At 41.8% G+C, this 19140-nt stretch overlaps 4 protein-coding genes across 4 annotated transcripts in view; 2 read left to right on the top strand and 2 right to left on the bottom strand.

Annotated features, from left to right (window-relative positions):
• Positions 1-395, bottom strand: part of LOC123763664 (uncharacterized) — a 115348-nt gene extending 114953 nt beyond the window's left edge. Inside the window, exon 1 of the mRNA XM_069304324.1 lies at positions 299-395. The gene's annotated coding sequence lies outside the window, so the exon portion shown is untranslated. The remainder of the gene's footprint in view (positions 1-298) is intronic.
• Positions 371-5230, top strand: LOC123763668 (uncharacterized). Its single transcript, XM_045750945.2, has 5 exons — positions 371-503; positions 1661-1890; positions 3175-3366; positions 3624-3746; positions 4449-5230. The coding sequence occupies exons 1-5, from the start codon at positions 377-379 to the stop codon at positions 4641-4643; spliced, it is 867 nt and encodes a 288-aa protein (XP_045606901.1). The 5' UTR covers positions 371-376; the 3' UTR covers positions 4644-5230.
• Positions 5231-6322: 1092 nt separating this feature from the next.
• Positions 6323-10819, bottom strand: LOC123763667 (pseudohemocyanin-2). The gene is made up of 3 exons (XM_045750944.2): positions 10684-10819; positions 7053-8576; positions 6323-6869 (listed from the first exon to the last, which is right to left on the bottom strand). The coding sequence occupies exons 1-3, from the start codon at positions 10766-10768 to the stop codon at positions 6433-6435; spliced, it is 2046 nt and encodes a 681-aa protein (XP_045606900.2). The 5' UTR covers positions 10769-10819; the 3' UTR covers positions 6323-6432.
• Positions 10820-15333: 4514 nt separating this feature from the next.
• LOC123763669 (pseudohemocyanin-2-like) lies at positions 15334-18276 on the top strand. Its single transcript, XM_045750946.2, has 3 exons — positions 15334-15480; positions 16092-17615; positions 17743-18276. Exons 1-3 carry the CDS (start codon positions 15384-15386, stop codon positions 18177-18179), a joined length of 2058 nt encoding a protein of 685 aa, XP_045606902.2. The 5' UTR covers positions 15334-15383; the 3' UTR covers positions 18180-18276.
• Positions 18277-19140: the final 864 nt, after the last annotated feature.

Here is a 19140-nt window from a genome sequence, read left to right as displayed (position 1 = left end):
GGGAACGGCCGCCGTTTTAACGAGCCTAGCCTGAGGACAGGCTACATAAATAGGTACCCGGATTATATGGAACCATAACCATTTTACAAATAATAAACATGAGATGTTACAAACCCTTTTTTTATATTAACTTTGAAAATATCTCGCTCCTCACATGATAATGAATGCGACATATAATGACTTTAATGAGCCATTTTGACTCAGATGAGCGTCATTTCTTAGCTTAGATTGTTAACAATTGTGAAAAGGTAAAAAGCACACACGACACTGACAGGCACCTTCTCCACGTGCCACCTACCTCGAGTGCGCCTCCACAGGGAAAGCCTCAGTGTTCCTGGATAAGTGGCGGGCTGTGGAGCACCGTCTGAGGATCGTGATGACCTGCCGGGCTAAGTCCCACCTCTCCCTCATCGTCCTGGGCGCCTATGTGGTGATGGCGGTCGCTTCCTTGGGCTTGCTCACCTACCAGTACTTCCATCAGTCCAACTCCTCCGTCTACTACGGTGGGTGGGCCTCAGTGTAGCCACGTCTGGTACAACCCGTCCTCGACTCAAGTCCATTACATCCAGCGGTCGACCCCACAGACGCATTCATAAATTTTAATATGCTGTTCATTCAAAACGGGAATTTTCTCAAGTATAAATTAATATTATAACATACTAGCATATTGTGCATATATAGGCATAGGTTAGGTTAGGTGTTTAGGTTCTGTTGGCGATTATTTGTATTTGTAGTACGTGGGAGAAGCATTTATAGCGTTGTGATTCGAACAAAATTCGTCAGTGAAACACTTGTTCCGGATATGTTCGAACGTCAGCAGTTGTGAGTCGTGTGTAAACCGCTTTTCATTCATAAACAGGGGGTTTGGCGGGTGCATGGAATCACTTTTGGATCTTTGTTTGGAGGACGGGCTGTCTGGTAAGGGGTTTGGTTGAATGAGCTTCAGGGCTTCGGTTGAATGAAGCTCAGGGCTTTCGTCGACTTAGAGATTGAAGTCTATGACTGAATGAATTTCAAAGTTTAATTCATCAGATTGCCCTCATAAAATAAACAAATTACAACTGCTCGTTAATCCAGCCGCCAAACCCCTTGTTTTTAAATTAAATACACTTTACACACCATTCAACTAATGGCGTTCAAACCCTTTTCGAAGAGTGCTTTGCTCACATGCTCTGTTCGAACCCTGTTCCTGTAAATGGTTCACCCACGTCACCCCGTCCTCCTGCCCGCCGTCATCAACAAAGGCCAAATAGCTGTTAAGGCCACCCAAACCCCCTGTTGATGAATGGAAAACACTTAACACACACGACTCACGATTGATACTTTTTCGTACGTACTTTTTTACGTACTTTTCTCGACCAGTCATTCGTTAACAGCCTCTGCTCGAGTCGCACGTACTGCAAATACCAATAATGGCCAACAGAACCTAACCAAATGACCTAAGTTATGACAAATTGTTCAGCACATTCTAGTATGTAATAACATTGCATTGTATATGAGAAAATACAAATGTATTGGCAGAATGACAGGTTCAGTCCCCAAAGTTCCCTCACTGAGTGTAACACATGACAGGTTCAGTCCCCAATGTGCTCTCACTGAGTGTAACACATGACAGGTTCAGTCCCCAATGTCTCCCTTACTGAGAGTAATACCACGACAGGCAACCTGGTGGAGGCCCCGTGGTCGCTGGTGCTGCACGTGGTTCAACACGCCACCGTGCTCCTGACGTGGGCCGGTCTGCTGGTGCCCGAGGCCTTCCTCATCCTCGCTGCCCACCACCTCTCCCTCTACTACAAGACCCTCAACGCTGCCCTCGACGACATCTTTTACAAGTGGGCTCAAGACAGGTCTCAGCACTCGGCACCATCTTACGGGCTCAAGATTAAATACGTAAGATTATAAACTAGGCTTATAATCTATTTTCTACTTAAACGATAATTTGCATGTCAAAAAGGTAAAAGAATAATAATAATAGTTTATAATTCAGTTTGTAGGGGGACAAAAAGCCTGTTTATATACATTATTAAGGCTTGAATTTAGGTCACCACCCACCTCACTTGGTCGAACTAAGCGAAGATACTTTATCCTTACTCCTGGAGTATGTTTGTAACCCAAATAGGTGTGGATAACATTATACACAATTCCAGAGTATTTTTGTACCAGGAAAAGGCACTTCCTGTACGTGGAATTGCTGGCGTCCCTCCAGAGGGTGCTAAACCCTCTCTTCAATCATGCTCTTATTACTCCCAGACCTCTGGCGGGTGTCCAGCTCCATGTGTTAGTACCTCACGCTCTCTACTGGGCTGTGCTGCCTCTCACCACACCTCTGAGGGCTTACTCCTGGGCTGTGCTCCGACCTTATACAGTTTTGTACACTCATAAGTCATTATACTTCTCACATTTTGTCTGTCTGTCTGTCTGTCTGTCTGTCTGTCTGTCTCTCTCTCTCTCTCTTTGTATATATATATATATATATATATATATATATATATATATATATATATATATATATATATATATATATATATATATATATATATATATATATATGTATATGTATATATATATGTACAAATACAAATAAAGTAAAGTATAACATAATATAATACAACCCAAATTAAAAAAAAATGAAATAATGCCTTGTGACGAGTACTTGAATTTTCAATACAAGCAACACTAATAAAAAGGTTATTACCTGAAATCCAGGTAAGGACTAGAATTTAAGTGTCACATTTCTGGAGTTATGTTTTCTTTTCCCTTTCATCTCTGAATTAAAAAAAAAATAACTTTTTCAATCCCATGGATTGGTTTCATTATATTTTTTAAAGCCTATTAAGGGCTTAAATGTGTCTATTCCAAGAGAGAGAGAGAGAGAGAGAGGTTTGGCCACACCGAAGCCAAGGTGTGCCCACTCCCAGGGCGAGCTCTGATATTGCTTCACCCTTCCAGGGAGAAGAATGCAGACGCATAATTTAAGTATTCCTCGCTCTTTATTGAGAAGCCTTTACGACACGGAGTCTTGATCAGTACAACACTGCCTCCAGCACTGACCGCGCCGCACAATTTTGCCAGCCACCGTCACAATCCACCAGTTTATCCACTGTATATTCTAGTACCTCCATGTCGAGTTAATTACGGAATTTAAGTCTCTATATCTTGGCTATGTGTCACCAGATTGGCACCGAGCAGCACCAGCGTCCAGAGAGCCACCAGTGCCACTTGAAGAAGCTACGAGAGGTGTGGAGTCTGTACGATGAGGTGGACGAGGTCCTGGCACACCTCAACAAGGTCTTCTCTCCCTTGGTGCTGATGAACTTCGCGGCGTATACTGTCATGATCTGCACGCTCCTCATTCCCGTGCTGAAGGTAGGACGCGATATCAACTTCCACGACCATTGCAAGATGTTAAGTTTATATGTTATGCGAGACGTTATGTTATATTGGCAGAGTGACACCCGAGTTTCGTACTGGGTCGGCGTTTAAGCCGCTGGCACAGGTTATATTCTTCCTCATCTCCCGGTTCCTTGTCTCTATATTCATTCCAAGTCATACTGGCTTACCACTTACTCCTCACAATTACATTCTCTTGCTTTAAGCTCATACTCAACTGACTTTTTTTACAGACCCGAAAAATCCTCGCCAGCATCGGATTCCTCGGAAACGCTCTTTTTTACCTGGTTCGAACTCCTGTTCTCTTCTTGGGTCAAGCTTGTGTTCACGACCAGGCCAGCAGCACCAAGGTGGTGGTGAGTAAAGTGTGTGTGTATAGTGCCAGGTGGATCCTGGTGGATCCTAGTGGATCCTGGTGGATCCTAGTGGCTCTTGGTGGATTATACTGTATCATGTTTTTACCAAGATCTATCCCCATGTACACTTGGGTGGGTGTTCAAGGAGAGTGGGATGTACTGGCTTCAATATTAGCAGAAGCTGAAGGTCAGGTAAGGTAATTAAGAGATAAAAGCGGTAAGTTTTTAGTGAAAAATTAGACGTGTTGACGGGTCACTGATGGTTCTTGTGGGCCAAACTGAATCCGGAGGATTTTATTTACAGTGAGTCGTTCCTTGGGAAATCAGCTGGAGCATAAGTGCAATGTGTTAAAAATATAGTCTGCTTACAGTAGACAAGTCATGATAGATTCCTATATCGTTTAGTGGGTTCTAGTGGTCTCTAATGCTCTAATGTGGTGTCAACGTTTTTTTTTAGGTCCTGATAAGTTTTGATAAATTCTAATGCATCTTTTGATTTATATATTTCCAAAAATATTTTTCCTCTACTTAATTTCCCTCAACTGGTAACATATTGTTCTTATGTGCTATATTTTTTCCATATCATTCTTTGTAGCATTACATTTTTATGAGTCACTTTTCCTCAGTTCTTTCCTCTGATTCCACTCTTCTGTAAGCCGGCACTCTGACACTCATCTCTCTCCTCTGTCTCTTCCCCTGCAGGTAAGTCGCGGTCACGAGCGTCTAGCTATGTCAGGGCTCTACCTGACGGAGCTCGAAGCCTTCATCGCCCGCCTTTCTGCCAGCACCAGCGGCCAGGGGATCAGCGCCTGGGGGTTCTTCTGCGTCAAGAGAGGGACCATGCTTACCTTCATCTCTATGCTGGCGTCCTATGTGGTGGTCATGCTGGAATCTTGAGGCAGGAGGGAGAAGAGGAGTAGGATGATAAGAAGGCAAATGAGCGGGGCAATAAGGGAATGACTGAAGCACTGAGGATAAAGAGGGAGGACAATATTAGGAGATTTGCCATTCGAAATAATCAAAGGAGTGACATGGACTGAATTTAAGACTCAGATAGCAACTGTAACCATAAAGATAATAAAAATGACCACGTACTACGTCCATCATCAAGAACGACCAGGTACTACGACCATCAACAGGAACGACCACGTTCTTCGACTATCAACAGGAACGACCACGTACTACGACCATCAACAAGAACAACCACGTACTACGACCATCAACAAGAACAACCACGTATTACGTCCATCAACTGGAACGACCACGTACTACGACCACCAACAAGAACATGTCTGTGAAAAGCTTAAACATAATTTACTAATCCTCTTTTAAATGGCTTTAAAAATGCAAGCGTTTGAATATCTTACGTCTCTTGTGCCTGTTACTTTAGTTACCACAAGCTGGTACTGAAAATTTACTGTGCAGTTATCTGTAACAAATTCGATCTTATCTTCACCTGTATATCATTAAAAGATACGGAAACTAATTAATTACCATTGCCATTAACCATTCAGTTACAAACAATGACTTAGCTGCATGTTATAGCCGTCTTTTCATTACCATCTTAGGAAAAATAGCGTGTTTGTGTTTTGATGGGTTACCCACCCATTAGGTGGGTAATATTAATCAAATTATTACACTCTGTAACCTGTACGAATAGAAAAACAGTGGTGGTGCCACGCTATCATTGAAATTCCAGATGGGCACAGTCGTAGAGATTGCCAAGATCGGCGGCAAGTGGGTACCAACTCTGTTGTATGGAATAGTTTTATATGTAATGCTGCCGGGTATGTATGCCCAGTTGTCTATAGCGCATCGAACGCTTATTACCAAGGATTTTAGACAAATGTTTCCTGCAAAGTCTTTTAAACAGGAATGAATTAAACAAGAACAAGAATAAACTAAATATTTACCCATACTCAATACAGAATAGTATATTGACACTCAGATTATATTTTTTAAAAAATAAAATAAGATTATTATTAATAGCAATTATTAGGTAGTCAACAGGTAGTTAATAATCTAGTGTACCTTGAGGCAGAACACGTGTTTTGAATGTTGTTACACCAAACTAACATTTTATATATATATATATATATATTGTCAGCAATGCATATAACTAACATCACATTTTTCAGTAACTAAATGTTCAAATTCTATGGCAAGGAATAAAATGAAATATCAGAAGAAAAGCCCTTTAACATTTGTAATTCTTAAGCTACTTAAGATTAACTTAAGATTAACTTAACTCAAGTGTCGAAACGTCTCTCTTTAATGATAACAAGTTATACCTCTAGTTTGTCAGTCTATTCTTGAGGGAAGGAACTCAATAAATGCTTTGTGATATTTGTGAAATACAAATAGATCAGCCGGATAATCTTCGTCTTAATGAGTGTGGATGCAAGATATTGAGTAGGAGGATTTAAATCTCCTTCATCCCTAGATGTATGAACATAATCTCGAATTTTATTTAACAAACTAGTTGTGAATAATTCTTGAAACACCCTATTCACCCAGTCAATCCCCATAAGAACCGTGGGCGCGTATGTTTGTAATAAGGCAACACAAGATCATAAGAAGCAATATTATTTTATTTTTAATTTCTGTCTTGATGAAACAATGTGTTATTTCTTGCATATCACAGAACTACATGAAATTTCTTTCGGCATCTCTCTCTAGGATATTATTAGATGTGTTGGATGTGTTGGTTGTGGTTGTAGACCTTGACGATGGTCTCTGCGAAGTTGGGGATCTCGTGGAAGACTCGTTCGTCAGGGACGCGACGGTCCAGTGGGTACCCATGGGGCTTCTTGTCTGGGTAGACTCCCTTGTAGCCGTAGTGGTGGAATTGTTTCAGCGTCTCGAAGTTATTTCCGGCCGTGTCTTTCGTAAAATCGGTCACAGCCACCACAAGCTTGAACTCCATACCAGCCTCGTTGCCCTTGGGTATGAGCAGCCTGTTGGGCAGCCCAGTGGCGCTCACGAACTGCTGAAGATGCAACTCGGTGCCTCCATTGAGGGCTGCCTCAGTCATGTCTTGTAAGGTCTTGATGCTGGGCACGTCAGGCACCGTCACCGACGACTCAACAGACTTCCTGACGATGTGATTGTTGCCAGGTGTCACTGCAAATTAATGATAGCAATTTACTGATTAAGAATGGCTAATAATAGAGTGAAGGTTTGTAAAGTAATTATTCTGTAAGAATTTGCATGATCATACTTATGTATGTCGAATTTCTATATACTTTTTGTACCAGAAGGTAATATTTACAATTCCAGTGAAATACGATAATGAATAATACTTACACGATGCCTTAAACTTGTCGAGCTCAATGGCGTGCCAGCGGCCCTCATTGAATGGGAAGATGACTCCGTTACTGTCACGGAGTGGCCAAGCGAAGATGCGGATTGTGGCCAAAACTTCAGCATCATTGTTGTTCATTATGTCAATATTGAAGGAGAAGTCTTTGTGCATCAGACGCGGCATAAATGTGCTAATATCTACATTTTCAACTTCATCTTTGTCGTCCACAGCATTGACGAGGCTGTATTCATAGTCTTCAAGGTAAGTCTCCAGCGTACCATCAATGTTAATGCTGTTGATGGCAACGCCTTGGAACTCAAGCTCCTCCTTGTTATAAGGTGGAAGACGGTCCTTGTGCTTCCTGAAGAGGTCGTCGATGTACTTGTGTAGCTGGTAGAAGGCTGGGTCGCGGGTGGCGGTCTCGTAATGCTCCAGGACGCTGGGAGCCTCATGGTACTTGTCATGGGGGTCGCCCTGGTGGCCAAGCAAAACTTGACCCAAGTTGTTGAGGGAACCATAGTAGTCAGCATTGGGGCTGTACATAGAGGACTCAATAATGTTGCCAAGGATGTCAATACCTTGTTCATTCATAATATCGACTTTGGATCCGTCCTTGTCAGTGATGTAGCCGTGGGCGATGGCATCTCGAATGCGTTGGTCCATCATCATCAAATCATACACCTCAGCAACGTTGTCCACATCCTGGATGTGAACATCATCGGGTCGGACCGGGAATCTGTGGCCATATTTGTAAGAAGTGTGTGGATGGAATCCTTCATGGAGTGTCTTATCCCAATGAAGTTTCTCAACAACGTGGAGATGGTTGGAGAGACGCTCAGCATCGAAGCGGTTGTTGAGTTGGTGATGGACCCAGAAAAAGGTCTCTCCCTTGCGTTCAATATGAGAACCGAAGGTGTCATTCCACCAGAAGGGGTAGTCTATGTGCCAGTTGAAGTAGTGGGTGCTGAGTCCGATGTCTTCAGTGAAGTAAGCAACTCGATACTCTGGGTTGTTCTGGGTGCCTGTGAAGTCCATCGGGAATTTACCAGCCTTGGCAGTCATCTTGGCTTTGTACGCTTGTTGGAGCACTTCACTGCTTGTGAAAAAGTGAGGCATGATCTCATATATTGGGGGCAGCACAATGTTCCTTGTAAGCGGGGAATGTGCGACAGCTGCGTACATAGCATAAACAAACTCTTCCTCGTTCATTCTTTGACGGAAGTATGCAGCATAGCTGGTGAATATTGTCCAGTCTTGGCACTGCATGAGGACATTAGCGAGCATCATGGCTTGTTCTCGCTGAGTGCAATTGAACACCGAGAAGAAATCTCCTCTCTCCTCAAGGTGGTGATCCTTGAGTTCCTTCATGAGTTTGAGAACAGCAACCCCGCCGTCAGGAAAGTTAGATGCTTTGGCCTCTGGATTAAAGTTATCAGCAAGATCCTTGAGTTTGGTATCATGCAGAGGCTCGTACACCTTGTAGAATAGGAAGTTGATGTCGTGCTGCTTCTGTGCCAAAGTTACTTCTGAAGAAAAACATATGCTTGTATCAATCACCGCCATTTAAGAATAGATAATAATATTAGTAAAGTCGTTATGCACACTGGCATATTCAGTGATGAACTCGATGTCATAACGCAAGAATAATGCAACATTCATAATATTTTATACGTTGATGTTACAATTTTGCGTCATGTCAATATTAAGCTTTTCGTTTAATTTATTTTATTCACAAATAAGTGTTATTTGTGTAGGTGAACCTTTCATAAAACAGTATTTCATTAAACATTGCGATGATTTCATCACCTTGGGTATTAGGGACCTCGAACACCCGTGACACGAGAGGCGGATGCTCTACCGACTCTGCTATGGGTTAGCCTTAATAAGAGCAGTGTAGTTATATAAACTATATACAGTTTATATGACTTAGGACGTGGCATTCCTAATCCTTCTTTGCTTGAGTGGTAGCCACGATAATTAGCAGTTCCCATGTGGGCTGCAGTTAGTTACCATGGGAATTTTCTCATATTAAGGGTAACCTATAGTTCAGTGAGTGGAGCGACCGCCTCCCATCTCGTAGGTTAGGTGTTCGAGGCTCCTAGTGCCCAACGTGGATGAAATGTTACATCCACGGTAGTGTGGTACGCAGTTTAAAACGATGATGCTTTTGAGAAATAATTTGTTAATAAAACCAGAATCGTACAAACTTCTGTATTCATTAGATGGGAAAGTAAAAATATGTAAAGTAAAGAAGCTCAAACTTAGATTACAATTTATAAAGACCTTAACTTTGCACCTTAATTAAAGGAGAAATATAAATATTGGGTTTGAATTATAAAGCGTAAATCAAATATATATATTCTTGATCTGAGTGTCATAGGTCATGAACCCAAGTGTATTAATCTGAAGTGCTGCTGATTTGAACGGTTTCAATAGTGAGATTTTACGAACACAACTTTTGATCAGTGCGATACACGATTTAATCTATGTGAGACTGTGTGATCGTATTGGCTCTTAAACGGCTCTGCTGATTTGATTAACACTAAACAATTCATTAACTATAGTATTCGTAGGAAAATTGAAATGGTAGTTTAATGGAGAGCAATATTATTATTTTACTTAAACGTTGAGACTCTATTGTATCGATTTCGATGAAATTTGACGTAAAGGAGTTTGAAATGTTCTCGAGTTCTCCTAAGCTACTGTGAGATCATGGATTTTGAGAGGGTAAATTTTGTTTTATTCAAAATCTTGTAATTTGAATCACATATATAAGAAAAAAATAAAATAAATAACAAATACAAAATTGGAATCATATATGAAAGAAAATTATATAGATGTTATCATATTTATAAAAAATGGCAAATCACTAATTGCTATGACATTGTGGTACAATGTCAAGTGATACTTTTGCTTATATAAAAAGTGATACTTTTGCTGTGGAATCGGAGAACAGTTACTGAGAGTGATAATTAATTATTATCAAATTACTATTTAAAAGCTCAATGATCGTGTTTCATTTTTCTCATTATTTGGTTCCCCAGACCCCAAAGAGGCTTTGTACCTCCAGTTAATAACCTCTCTTTTAAAAAATATTGAGGATGTATCTAGTTCAAATTCAGATTTGATAAAAGGAATTTGTGCTATAATTTACTGACATTAATTAAGTGTATTACAAGCATACTTTCAGAAAAGAATTCTGTTAATTAAATGTTCAAGTTGAATGAGAGTCTCGTTGATATAATCATATTTTCCAAGTTATGGTGTTCAGTAATTTCCATGTAGAATATGCCAACAAAATAAGTTAAACAGAATAATAAATAAAATAATAATTGTTCAATAATTTATAATATAATTATTATAAATTGTTAAAAAACTATTGCTGATGTCCAAAATCTTATTATTAGTAATTTCCCAGAAGATATTTCTACTTATCGACACACATACGGGTTACAGCACTGGAATTCGGCGTCAGGTAATATAGTACAAAAATGATGAATTGCTTAACAAGATGGCCGTGAAATAACGAAATTAAACAAAGAATGATGTTTAATCGGCTTAATAAAAACCTGTATCTAAAATGAGACCTGAGTATTAGTATTGACAAAACTGAAGTCGAAATATAGAACTCACCATCAGGTTCATCTCCCATGTAACCGTGGAGATGTGGAGAGGCGGAGGCCGCAGCCACCAGTGCGAACACCACCAAGACCTTCATGGTGCTGATGCCCAGACACCTCTCGCGGCGCCTTATATACCCCCTGGCCCGCCGCGCCCCCACACCCACTCTAATCACGCCCAGGAGACCCAGCAACATCCACCCACCTCACCCACCCTGGTCACGCCTAACCCCACTCACCCAATGTGATAACAGTTGCCGGGGGCAGAGTGATCTTGACCTTCTGCATCTTCTGGCGTTGCTGGCCTCGTGACAGCTTAGTCTTATATTGGTCTGAAACGTTCTTCAGCGCTGGAGGGATATATTGCGTATCAACATATATGCAATATCAACTTTTTCCTTTTGTTCTTCACTTAAAACACATCTGATGTGGTATTTAGCTACAAATTACACATAAATTCTTGCAATACATAAATACTACTAACGTATTAGCTTCCTGAAACGATTATGTGCCTCTGTAAGCCTTTCTACCACCGTCCTCGGGATGGGCATGGGGTGTATAATAAAGAAAGAAAAGAAAACAAAGCAGAGGGATTAAGTAGATTAGTAGAACAAGATTCAGTTATTTTATCATAAATCATTCACGACGTATGATTACTATATGTACTCCACTATTCTCAATCTGATTACTCTCGACACCACTTTGCACTGAATATTTGTCAGTGGTACTGGTCTGTAATTTACTGCTTCGTGTCTGTCCCCGTTTTTTAATACTGGGATTACGTTTGTTTTTTTCCATAAATCTGGGAGATTTCCTGTTACGTGGGTGAGGGCGGAGAGAGAGGGATGTGAGAAGATGGAGAAGATGGAGAGGTGTTGTCTAACTCCCTGGTGCCTATTGACTGCTAGTTGAACATTCACATTAGGTGAAAGGAAACGTGCCAAACCAGTTGTGTCCGGCTCGGAAATCAAACCCCCATAACTATCTCCAGAGGTCGCCACGGCAAGGCAAGTGTCTCTAGGATGGAGCAAGATGTGGAAAGAAGACTGGTGATGGGTTGAGGAGGAGGGGGGATAACGATGGTTGTGGTGTAGGCGGCGATAACCGCTGAGAGAAGTGTTGTCGCTAACGTCACATAGGGTGATGTTCATTTGTGTTCCTGATTGGCTGAAGTGATATTAATTGCCGGCTTCGTAAAGACACGTGATACCCACGGTGTCCTTCACGACGATCTTCAGAGGGCGCCCTTATATTTTTCGGCGACAACAGATACGAAAATGTCCCTGTCCGAGAGAATATATCTCTCTCTTCATCCCCCGAGGACTTAAGGACCTTAGGGTATAATAAACAGACTCACATTTAGAAATATATATATGAAGTGTTATTGACTTCATTATCCTATTATCCAAGGAAGTGTTATCCTTGCCTGAGTAGAATCAGCACTAAGGCACTAAAATAGGTCCTGGGAAGGAACATGTCATGGTCAAGAAGGTCTGCAAGACACGAGCAGAAAGACCAACTGTGGGACCAGGCAAAAAACCAATTTGGAAGAAGCAGGTGAACTTAGGAAGTGACAAAAAAATGTTAAAGAGGATAGGAACCAACATAGTGAATCGAAGGACAAATTACTGTAATGAACACTAGGTCTTTTATAATATTTATCATTAGCATAAGAGGCATGTCACACATCATACCACTCTAAAGAATTATTGTATGCCTCTGGAAGGACTTACCAATAGGTCTCTGGAACAGTAGATTATATGAGGCATTTAACAAATAACTAGACTGATTCATTCTCTTAACTGGGTTTCTTTTTTCAGGCAGACTTTTTAACATTTAAAATAAACAAGAGCCGGACATTCTTATTACGTGATAATGTAATGCGGAAAACACATGACGGATGAAACCCACGAGGCCGATAAAGATATGAGTGAGTCTACAGGGAACACAATACACACACATACACTTCTATCTCCAGAGGTCACTAAGGAAGGGCAAGTAGTATGAGATGTGTCGCTAGGTAACAGCGATATCACTCGCTATCACCTGGGGACAAGTGCGCCGGGGCGTCACTTCTATAAATATCTAAAGAACATAAAAAAATTAAATCTGGACTTGTTTACCTGCCAGATGTAAACATTAATGACTGAAGTAGTGTGGATGGGAATGTCTTGTGACTGATACATGACTGTCAAGGCAACTTTGACAAAATTTCCCAGCCTGAGTAATGTTCAAACACACGCACACGCATACACGCGCACACACACACACACACACACACACACACACACACACACACACACACACACACACACACACACACACACACGCACGCACGCACACACACACACACACACACACACACACACACACACACACACACACACACACACACACGCACGTGGCTCCCCTCACCAGAAGCGCCCATCTGTACAGCCACTCTTACACTCGTATAGGCATAAAGATTCACCACTAACATGCACAACGGATCAAAAAGCAATCCTATAACGAACAAGGACATTGAAGACTGCTGTAACTCTATTGAATTTTCCACCCAATCAAAAGCATACAAATACACTGACACATTCACTAGCCGAGCGTCAGACATCCAACGAAAATATCTCTGCTTGAAAACAATACAAAAAAGAATTGCCTTGTTCCAAACGAGTTCCACAATCACCTGTCCATGCAGATATTTGAAGGACCCAACATCGAAAGTGAACCCATTGCCTTCTCAGAAGACCAAAAACATTGAAGGAAAATGAACACCTAAAAGAAGTATAAAAAAAGAAGGAATACGCCGCAACGATAAATGAAGAAAGAGTAAAGAAGAAGGAGAGCAACAATCAGTTGAGAGAGCGCAGCTGGTCAGCCTAGCAACAGCCCAAGCACATCCGCCAGGTACACCTGCCTGCATGGTAAGCACTACAGGTCAACAAGAGCTACGATAACGACATTGTCGTGTTACCGTGCAAGACACTGCGAGCACGATAAGGACAGGCAGTGATTGCTGGACGGAGGCACCAGGAAGAACAAACAGATTTGTAAATCATTTACTAAAAGAAATATTATTGAATCTTCATTTATAAAACGTAGGGAATTGTATATTAGTGTAAGTCCAGGATTATATATATTAGATAACTTTATAATTGGTAAGATTTGTGATAGATATAATATTATATAAACAATAAGTGTAATACATTCCAAGAATGAAGGAACAACCAGTTAATACCCACTTAATCATCTCACCTCCATGAGTCGATATTTTAGCTTATAGATCTTTGTCTAGGCAGGTGTAGCTTGGAATATAATCCCAAACTCTTAGATGATCTGTCTGTATTTCCTTAATAATATTGTGAAACACGAAAATGTTTTGGAATATACGTTTCAATTTCCTAGTGCTTACATTATATATATATATATATATATATATATATATATATATATATATATATATATATATATATATATATATATATATATATATATATATATATATATATATATATATATATATATATATATATATATATATACACCCACACAGTCCACTACTACCACAGCACACACAAGACACTACTTGGAGCACCTTTGGGCCACAATGTCATTGCTGCAGTCCTTGACGAGAAATTTAACGACCTAAAGAGGATGGAAGCGAGAATAGAGGACTTGGACTCCCACGATGCCCTCTACCTTCTCACAAAGTGCCTTACCTTGCCCAGGCTAACATCTTTTTAAGGTGTGCACCCACTTTTGGCAACCCACTTCTAAATCAATATGGTGAGCTCCTCAGGTCAATATTCAGGAAGGCGCTCAACCTAGATTTAGATGACAGTCAGTGGGACCAAGCAACACTACCAGTGAGATTTGAGGGGATAGGCATACAAAAGGTAACTAAGGTAGCACTTCCAGCATTCTTATCCTCATGCACAGTGGCCAACGAATTAGTAGGGAAGATCCTACCAGAGCGTATGAGAGACACAGCGGGAACTCATGACCAAACGTTCATCGAAGCAGCCAGATAATGGGAAACCATTGCACACCCTCTACCCTGACCACAAGCCCCAAAAGACCACAAGCAGGCCCACTAGGATAGCCCCATAATGGAAAAGACTGTCACAACAATGTTTGAAAACGCAGATGCTGAAAGCAAAGCCCGCCTTCTAGCGGTAACAGCACCTTACGCCGGGGATTTTTTATTTGCTGTGCCCAATGCAGCCCTGAGAACTCGCCTCAATCATGACGCTCTCCGCATAGGCGTTGCCCTTCGCCTTGCCGCCCCCATCCTCACCGAACATAGGTGCATCTGCGGAACTGGGATGGCAGACCAATATGGTCGTCATGGTCTGGTATGTCGTAAATCACAGGGTAAGATTGCAAAACATGAAGAAGTCAACGACATTATCAAGAGGAGCCTCGCCACGCCTGTTTTCCCAAAACAGAGAAAACATTGCATGGTGGGATTGGAGGGGAATAGGAATGTGCGGGGGGGGGGGGGGAGGGCTGAAATGGGTAGTAAGACAGAGCCATGACCTCCAAGAGATAAGAGGGTGGGGTGGAAGACGAGCCAGGAGGGGGGGCCGTGTTGAAGAGGGAGAGGACGAGCGAGGCGGTGTTGAAGAGGGGGCAGGGCGAGCGGGGCGGTGTTGAAGAGGGGGGCAGGGCGAGCGGGGGTATATAAGGTGGTGCGAGAACTGCAGGAGCATCAGCACCATGAAGGTCTTGGTGGTGTGCACACTGGTGGCCGCAGCCTCCGCTTCCTTCTTCGGGGGCCAACATCTCAGCGGCTTCCAGAGTGACTCATCTGATGGTGAGTATATATTGCTTTATTGCTGTGACTTTAGTATTGTAGAGAAAAACTGTAGTATAATGGCAATAACATTATTGTTATTTTGAAGTGGTAAATTGCTGTGTAGTCATTTGAAGTTCTTACCTATCATCTCGTACATATTAATGTCTACGGGGATGTGAGGTCTAGCTCACTAGGCTTCGTCAGCAAGACTTATTTATCTGTTGGGTTAAATGCTTTTTGACAGTCTAGGAAAATACAGTCTAACGAGGGACTTTTGTCCTGTCATATTTTGGGAACTCTGTGTTAGGACTCATTTAATATATTAAATAATTGTTTTATGACTGTAATTAATAATCACTACATCCTTCAGACTGGGAAAGAGACATGGGTAAATGAGTCGACTCGGAATATCATGTAGTATCTAGCGTATAATTTAATTTTCAGTGTATCGAAATATTTTCAGGTTCACTGTATTATGGATAAAATAAATCATTACTACAAATTAATTATATAAAGATTCGTGAAATTTTTATCAAGGATTTTACAGAAAGCTCATTTATTTTTAGTTGAATTTGTCGTCAATTCGCAATTTGTGAATAATAATTAAATTCTTTATTAATGCTTCTCAGGAGTAACTTTGGCACAGAAGCAGCACGACATCAACTTTCTACTCTACAAGGTGTACGAGCCTCTGCATGATGCCAAACTCAAGAATCTTGTTGAATCCTTTAACCCAGAGACCGAGGCATCTAACTTCCCTGATGGCGGAGTTGCTGTTCTCAAACTCCTGAAGGAGCTCAAAGATCACCATCTTGAGGAGAAAGAACATTTCTTCTCGGTGTTCAATTGCACTCAGCGAGAACAAGCCATGATGCTCGCTAATGTCCTCATGCAGTGCCAGGACTGGACAATATTCACCAGCTATGCTGCTTACTTCCGTCAACAAATGAACGAGGAAGAGTTTGTTTATGCTATGTACGCAGCTGTCGCACATTCCCCGCTTACAAGGAACGTTGTGCTGCCCCCAATATATGAGATCATGCCTCACTTTTTCACAAGCAGTGAAGTGCTCCAACAAGCGTACAAAGCCAAGATGACTACCAAGCCTGGAAAATTCCCGATGGACTTTACAGCCACCCAGAACAACCCTGAATACCGAGTTGCTTACTTCACTGAAGACATCGGGCTCAGCACCCACTACCTAAACTGGCACATTGAGTACCCCTTCTGGTGGAATGACACATTCGGTCGTCACATTGAACGCAAGGGAGAGACCTTTTTCTGGGTCCATCACCAACTCAACAACCGCTTTGACGCGGAGCGCCTGTCTAATCATCTCCGCGTTGTAGAGAAACTTCACTGGGATGGAACTCTGCATGAAGGATTCCATCCACACACTTCGTACAAATATGGCAACTTCTTCCCGGTCCGACCCGATGATGTTCACATCCAGGATGTGGACAACGTTGCTGAGGTGTATGATTTGATGATGATGGACCAACGCATTCGCGATGCCATCGCCCACGGCTACATCACTGACAAGGACGGATCCAAAGTCGATATCATGAATGAACAAGGTATTGACATCCTTGGCAACATTATTGAGTCCTCTATGTACAGCCCCAATGCTGACTACTATGGCTCCCTCAACAACTTGGGTCAAGTTTTGCTTGGCCACCAGGGCGACCCCCATGACAAGTACCATGAGGCTCCCAGCGTCCTGGAGCATTACGAGACCGCCACCCGCGACCCAGCCTTCTACCAGCTACACAAGTACATCGACGACCTCTTCAGGAAGCACAAAGACCGTCTTCCACCTTATAACAAGGAGGAGCTTGAGTTCCAAGGCGTTGCCATCAACAGCATTAACATTGATGGTACACTGGAGACTTACCTTGAAGACTATGAATACAGCCTCATTAATGCAGTTGACAGTAAAGATGAAGTTGAAAATGTAGAAATTAGCACATTTTTGCCGCGTCTGATGCACAAAGACTTCTCCTTCAATATTGACATAATGAACAACAATGATGCTGAAGTTTTGGCCACAATCCGCATCTTCGCCTGGCCACTCCGTGACAGTAACGGAGTCATCTTCCCATTCAACGAGGGCCGCTGGCACGCCATTGAGCTCGATAGGTTCTGGAAGACCCGTAAGTATAGCGAGTAGCTTAGGCCTCAATTCGGATTCTTGAGCACATTATTTTATACACATAATGATATATTTATTAACATGTTTATTTACGATATTTAAACGTATTTTTTGTTATATTCCACCAGTGACACCTGGCAACAACCACATCGTCAGGAAATCTGTTGAGTCGTCGGTGACGGTGCCTGACGTGCCCAGCATCAAGACCTTACAAGACATGACTGAGGCAGCCCTCACTGGAGGCACCGAGTTGCACCTTGAACAGTTCGTGAGCGCCACAGGGCTGCCCAACAGGCTGCTCATACCCAAGGGCAACGAGGCTGGTATGGAGTTCAAGCTTGTGGTGGCTGTGACCGATGGCACAGCTGATGCAGCCATTGATAACCTCGAGACACTCACCAAGTTCCACCACTACGGCTACAAGGGAGTCTACCCAGACAAGAAGCCCCATGGATACCCACTGGACCGTCGCGTCCCTGACGAACGAGTCTTCCACGAGATCCCCAACTTCGCAGAGACCATCGTCAAGGTCTACAACCACGACCAACACATCCAACACCACTAACCATCATTCACCATATTCGCACTATTGATAAAAATGTGATCTCCAAATGACTTTAAAACATTTTTGTATGTAAGACCATTAAAATTTTCAGCAGCCACATTGAGCTTCATTTTTTTTTTTTTATAAATGCTACATGCATATTTTTGTTAATGGATTAATAAAACTCTGGAAAGCAAAACAATATTTTTGATAAAATGAATGAAAATTTGTACTTCATAAGAGTTATTTTTACTAAATGCAACATGAGTTTATTAAAGATACAAATTATTAACACGACCCGAAATGCAGGTTCTGGGGCTCCAGAACTTCCCGGAGAGCTCAGTCGAGTTCTTGGTCAACTTTTGTACCACCATGATCGAGTGAGTTAAGACAAGGGTCTGGGAATCAAATCATCAGAACTGAATTGATGTCACTCCATTGCCTCAAAATAATCTTCATATTACATATATTAATGAATGTTACCGAAAGGATGAGATCGATGATTCTAACAAGAATCATTTCTGTTTTCCTTGATTTGAGAAGTTGAAAAATTAACTCTCCAAAGTTCATTTTAACAGTTGTATTTGACCGGACTCTAAAGAGTTGCATTTCGTTAACTCTTGCTAACATTGTAAAAGGCAGAGCAGGAATGATTATATATCATCTTGCTACATGATAAGAGAATGAGGTGAAGATGATGAGGTGAATGGGATCCGGTGAAGGTGATGAGGTGAATGGGATCCGGTGAAGGTGATGAGGTGAATGTAATGATGTGCAGGAGAAGCACGACACTAATGGGTCTATTGTATCTTGTTACTACACACTGTATCTTGTTAAATGTTCTGTCGTGGTATGGAAGTTGGATGAGTGTAATTTGGTGGTGGTTGGCTATTGATATTTAGCTTAAGTTGCTTTATGTATAATGCCTCTCCGACGTCCAATCTTCTGTTTTAGCTGTATCTGTCGCTTATTTTTGTGTTTC

This window comes from Procambarus clarkii, chromosome 52, assembly GCF_040958095.1.
Source record: "Procambarus clarkii isolate CNS0578487 chromosome 52, FALCON_Pclarkii_2.0, whole genome shotgun sequence".
NCBI lineage: Eukaryota > Metazoa > Arthropoda > Malacostraca > Decapoda > Cambaridae > Procambarus > Procambarus clarkii.
This window is presented reverse-complemented; position numbering and strand designations above follow the sequence as displayed.

Bases quoted from the DNA above. Each gene is read 5' to 3' on its own strand.
- LOC123763667 (XM_045750944.2), bottom strand. From the start codon at position 10,768: ATGAAGGTCTTGGTGGTGTTCGCACTGGTGGCTGCGGCCTCCGCCTCT. The intron at 8,577-10,683 runs GTGAGTTCTATA...GTTTTTCTTCAG, and splicing joins CATGGGAGATGAACCTGATG to AAGTAACTTTGGCACAGAAG. The intron at 6,870-7,052 runs GTAAGTATTATT...ATTAATTTGCAG, and splicing joins CGACAAGTTTAAGGCATCGT to TGACACCTGGCAACAATCAC.
- LOC123763668 (XM_045750945.2), top strand. From the start codon at position 377: ATGACCTGCCGGGCTAAGTCCCACCTCTCCCTCATCGTCCTGGGCGCC. The intron at 504-1,660 runs GTGGGTGGGCCT...ATACCACGACAG, and splicing joins CAACTCCTCCGTCTACTACG to GCAACCTGGTGGAGGCCCCG. The intron at 1,891-3,174 runs GTAAGATTATAA...ATGTGTCACCAG, and splicing joins ACGGGCTCAAGATTAAATAC to ATTGGCACCGAGCAGCACCA.
- LOC123763669 (XM_045750946.2), top strand. From the start codon at position 15,384: ATGAAGGTCTTGGTGGTGTGCACACTGGTGGCCGCAGCCTCCGCTTCC. The intron at 15,481-16,091 runs GTGAGTATATAT...AATGCTTCTCAG, and splicing joins CCAGAGTGACTCATCTGATG to GAGTAACTTTGGCACAGAAG. The intron at 17,616-17,742 runs GTAAGTATAGCG...ATATTCCACCAG, and splicing joins CGATAGGTTCTGGAAGACCC to TGACACCTGGCAACAACCAC.